The 4479-nt window shown below is 46.3% G+C and overlaps 1 protein-coding gene across 1 annotated transcript; it reads left to right on the top strand.

Moving 5' to 3' along the window:
• Window positions 1-1777: 1777 nt before the first annotated feature.
• Window positions 1778-3918, top strand: LOC134202688 (matrix metalloproteinase-14-like). Its single transcript, XM_062677707.1, has 5 exons — window positions 1778-1866; window positions 1945-2628; window positions 2981-3239; window positions 3299-3675; window positions 3736-3918. Exons 1-5 carry the CDS (start codon window positions 1804-1806, stop codon window positions 3901-3903), a joined length of 1551 nt encoding a protein of 516 aa, XP_062533691.1. The 5' UTR covers window positions 1778-1803; the 3' UTR covers window positions 3904-3918.
• The last annotated feature ends 561 nt before the right edge of the window (window positions 3919-4479 follow it).

Raw genomic sequence — 4479 nt, 5'->3', positions numbered from 1 at the left:
TGAGCCTCTTGAAAGGAGGCTTCCGAGCCTCTTGGAAGGAGGCTTCCGAGCCTCTTGGAAGGAGGCTTCCGAGCCTCTTGAAAGGAGGCTTCCGAGCCGCTTGAAAAGAAGCTTCGGAGCCGCTTGAAAGGAGGCTTCCGAGCCTCTTGAAAGGAGGCTTCCGAGCCTCATGGAAGGAGGCTTCCGAGCCTCATGGAAGGAGGCTTCCGAGCCTCATGGAAGGAGGCTTCCGAGCCTCATGGAAGGAGGCTTCCGAGCCTCATGGAAGGAGGCTTCCGAGCTTCATGGAAGGAGGCTTCTGAGCCTCATGGAAGGAGGCTTCCGAGCCTCATGGAAGGAGGCTTCCGAGCCTCATGGAAGGAGGCTTCCGAGCCTATCGAAAGAAGGTTTTCAAGCCTCTTGAAAGGAAGTTTTTAAACCTTTTTTTAAACATCGGAAGGAAGCTACCGAACCTTTTGAAAGTAGGCTTTAGAACGTCTTGAGAGATCCTTTTGAAAGGATGCTTCTAAACCTCTAGAAAAAAGGCTTCCGAACCTCTCAAAAGGAGGCTTCCGAGCCTCTTGAATACTTCAGAATCTCCTGCAATATGGCCTCTAACCTCCTTGAAAAGATGCTTCCGAGTATCTTGAAAAAAGGTTTCCGTGTCTTTCGAAAGGAGGCTCCCGAACATCTTCAAAGGAGGCTTTGAATACTCTTGAAAGAAGGCTTCAGACCCTTTCGAAAGGATGATTTCGAGCCCCTTGAAAAAGGCTTTTGAGCATCATGTAGAAAGGTCTCTTTAAAAAAGGACTTTCGAGCCTCTTCAAAGGAGGCTTTTAATGAATCGAATTCGCCATATCCAGATTGAAGAATTTGCGCCTTAGTTCGCAAAGCTAACTGCAGTCCCCTGTCTGACGACTGACTGTAACGAAAGTTCAAAAAGCGTTGACTGAATTACATCCGATTTGAAATAATCAAAAACGGCGTTTAATGTTTCGTATGCATGATCTCTGGTTAAATACAGTGACTCTGAACTGTTTTTTCTTTAATGAGTTTTTCATGCTTCGTTTCTTACACTTCTTATTGTGTATCCACCAGAAATAAAATTTAATTTGGAGGTGTGGGGTAGGAATTTAAAAAAAAACAACAAATCAACAAATGTTTTTAATTGAAAAAAAAAAATAACTTTCGTGTTGATGACTTAAAAGTAAATCGATTTTCTAACCCACAAAATCAAATTATTTTCGGCTTGAATATGTTCGAACATTTTATTACCCGTATTTCCATATCGAAAACAAAGATGAAGTCCTACGTCAGAAAGAACACACATTTTCCAATATGCACTTGCTGATGACTCGAGATATGAAATCATATCTACCGGTTCGTCATCCATTCATACTTCAGCCAAAATTAATTGCAATTTTAATGACATCCTGTAAATGCCCTGTCGAATACTGTATACGACTATTAACCACGACACCGACGATGGACACTTTCTGCTATCATCATCAGTTGATCTCAATCTCGATCTTCCAGTAAATCTCACCTTCGTGCCCCATACAAAGTCTACCCCGGCAGTGGCTGAATTTGCGCACACGCTAACACACGTCCGGAATCACTAATGCTAACTCGATGGGGACGGCCCTGCTAATGGCTGCTGGCTGCCCGTAGAATGTCCTTGGGGTTCGATTATTGCCTCGTTCAGGTGCCATCCCGCCGTTCACAGAATACTAATTGCGTTCTCTAGCGCGGTTTGTTCCATAGAACTAATTCCGTGGGACTCATTTGGCATGGGAAAGTTGCCACGAAAGGAGGTTGCTTAGAATGGCGGTGTTCTCGGTTGTCTGCGCTTTGGCGTCGATCGTTACTTGTACGAATGGGTTCCCGGTATTGAAGAAAGCCCTTAACTGTAGTTTAAATTCCGTTATCTAATTTGCGTTTTTTCATCTTTTATCTCATCCGCAGCTCTACTTGTCACAATTTGGCTACCTCAGTGCGAAGTACCGGAATCCAACCAGCGGGAGCCTGCTGGAGAAGGATACCTGGGAGAAGGCAATCATGGAGTTTCAGAGCTTTGCCGGCCTCAACATAACCGGCGAGCTGGACGGCGAAACGATGGAGCTCATGTCACTGCCACGGTGCGGAGTTCGGGATAAGGTCGGATTCGGTTCGGATTCCCGATCGAAACGGTACGCCCTCCAGGGCAGTCGGTGGAAGGTGAAAGCGCTTACCTATAGGATATCGAAGTATCCGTCGCGGCTGGATCGCGCCGAAGTAGATAAGGAAATAGCTAAGGCTTTCTCGGTGTGGAGTGAGTACACCGATCTGTCGTTCACGCCAAAGAAGAGCGCCCCAGTGCACATAGATATTAGGTTCGAGGTTAACGAGCACGGCGATGGTGATCCGTTTGATGGCCCGGGCGGTACCCTGGCGCACGCTTACTTCCCGGTTTACGGAGGGGATGCTCATTTTGACGATGCGGAGTTTTGGACGATTGGAAAGAGTCGGGGGACGAATCTGTTCCAAGTTGCTGCTCACGAGTTTGGTCACTCGCTGGGGTTGAGTCACTCGGATGTGCGGTCGGCCCTGATGGCACCGTTCTACCGGGGGTACGATCCGGTGTTTCGGTTGGATTCCGATGACATTCAGGTGAGTTGAAATATTAGTATGGTGTGATATACGAATGCAAGTAGAGATTACGAATTCGTTCAATTAGACATCTTTTTACTGATACTAGACTCATCCTTAGTTGATTTGACAACACTCAAATTCGGGTAGTTGAAACAGCCTTTTCTCATCGTACGTTTTCTATGACTGTAGATCGACGGACAAAAAATCGAGCCAACATAGAATAGATTCGAAGAATAGAATAATAAAATCAACCATTTAACCTTTTGTTTCTCAGATAATTTGTCTATCGACCCTATGTTCCCCACCTAAAAAATTACCAGTAACAGTGCGAACCACTATTTCCGTAAATAATGTGTTTTTTACCACCCAGGGAATCCAAAGTCTCTATGGACGCAAAACCGGTGGAAGCTCCAGTGGCAGTGGGTTCAACCCACCCCGAACAACATCACGTCCAGTGCAACGAGATCCAGACTCCGAGCTGTGCTCCTCACCCAAGATCGACGCCATGTTCAACACCGCGGATGGCAGTACGTACGCCTTCAAGGGGGACAACTACTACAAACTGACGGAGAATGCCGTAGCGGAGGGTTATCCAAAGAAAATTGCCGAAGGATGGCCTGGACTACCAGGTTTGTAGAATTCATTCGTGATTGATCCCAAATTTTCATTATCAATTTTTCACCCGCAGGAAACATCGATGCCGCTTTCACGTACAAAAATGGGAAGACGTACTTCTTCCAGGGGACCAAGTACTGGCGGTACTCCGGCCGACAAGTGGACGGAGACTACCCGAAGGAGATCAGCGAAGGATTCACCGGTATTCCGGACCATCTGGACGCTGCTCTTGTTTGGGGCGGTAACGGCAAAATCTACTTCTACAAGGGTAGCAAGTTCTGGCGGTTCGACCCGCTGAAGCGGCCGCCGGTCAAGTCTACGTACCCGAAACCCATCTCCAACTGGGAAGGGCTGCCCAACAACATTGATGCTGCGCTGCAGTACACCAATGGCTACACTTACTTCTTTAAGGACGACAAGTACTATCGGTTTAACGATAGGACGTTCTCAGTATGAAACAAATGAAGTATGCCCTTTCGCTGAACCGCGATTAACGACATTTCGTTTTAGATTGACCAAACAGACCCACCATTCCCACGGCCGGTGGCGCACTGGTGGTATGGCTGCAAGAATACCCCCACGACTTTCGACACGTTAGGTAATGTTAAAGCAATTAAGAATGATGAAGACCAGCACGACAATGTCGCCGATGATTTGATTTTGGATGCGGGTGAGTGAAACCGACCTTTCCTGAACAGTACTCTGTTCCCTCTATCCATAGATCTAGTCCTGTTTTCCTAATTAGTTCGTCGGGTACCTATCCAGAATCCGAACTGTGTGAACTTGGGTTCATCATCTGGCAACAGAAAAGTCGATTAGACAATGCTACTCAATCACGTGACTTTGATGGGCGCCGTAGATCATTGTCATCAGCTCGGTTCTGGTGAATTTTGAATGAATCTCTTCTTTGCCTCATGTAGGATTTCATTGCTCGTGTCCCATACGTGTGTAGTGTACTTCATTTTAGACGGTGGATGTCTGTTTCTCAACTGTGTCTCCGTTCGTTGGGAGCATGCAGAACGACGGAAATGTGTGCAAACAATCAGGGTCTTTGACGAGTGTACGTGAGATGAATCCGTAATGAAAGGAGGTTTAGGTGCCTTGTTACTGATTTCCATGGAAAGATGGGTCATTGGTGTAGAATGTAGATTAGATGCATCTCTATCTGTTTGTTACAGTGTTTCTGTTTGTGTCTGTCGTAGAATAAGGAATATCTGTAGAGTTATTTTGTGTGTTTCGGCATATCACCTGCTT

This window comes from Armigeres subalbatus, unplaced genomic scaffold (genome assembly GCF_024139115.2).
Source record: "Armigeres subalbatus isolate Guangzhou_Male unplaced genomic scaffold, GZ_Asu_2 Contig1355, whole genome shotgun sequence".
Taxonomy (NCBI): Eukaryota; Metazoa; Arthropoda; class Insecta; order Diptera; family Culicidae; genus Armigeres; species Armigeres subalbatus.
This window is presented reverse-complemented; position numbering and strand designations above follow the sequence as displayed.

What these genes read in the sequence shown, in the direction of transcription:
- LOC134202688 (XM_062677707.1), top strand. Translation starts at nt 1,804, where the DNA reads ATGGCGGTGTTCTCGGTTGTCTGCGCTTTGGCGTCGATCGTTACTTGT. An exon ending in CTTGTACGAATGGGTTCCCG is followed by an intron (nt 1,867 to 1,944) that starts GTATTGAAGAAA and finishes TCTCATCCGCAG; the next exon opens with CTCTACTTGTCACAATTTGG. An exon ending in TGGATTCCGATGACATTCAG is followed by an intron (nt 2,629 to 2,980) that starts GTGAGTTGAAAT and finishes TTTACCACCCAG; the next exon opens with GGAATCCAAAGTCTCTATGG.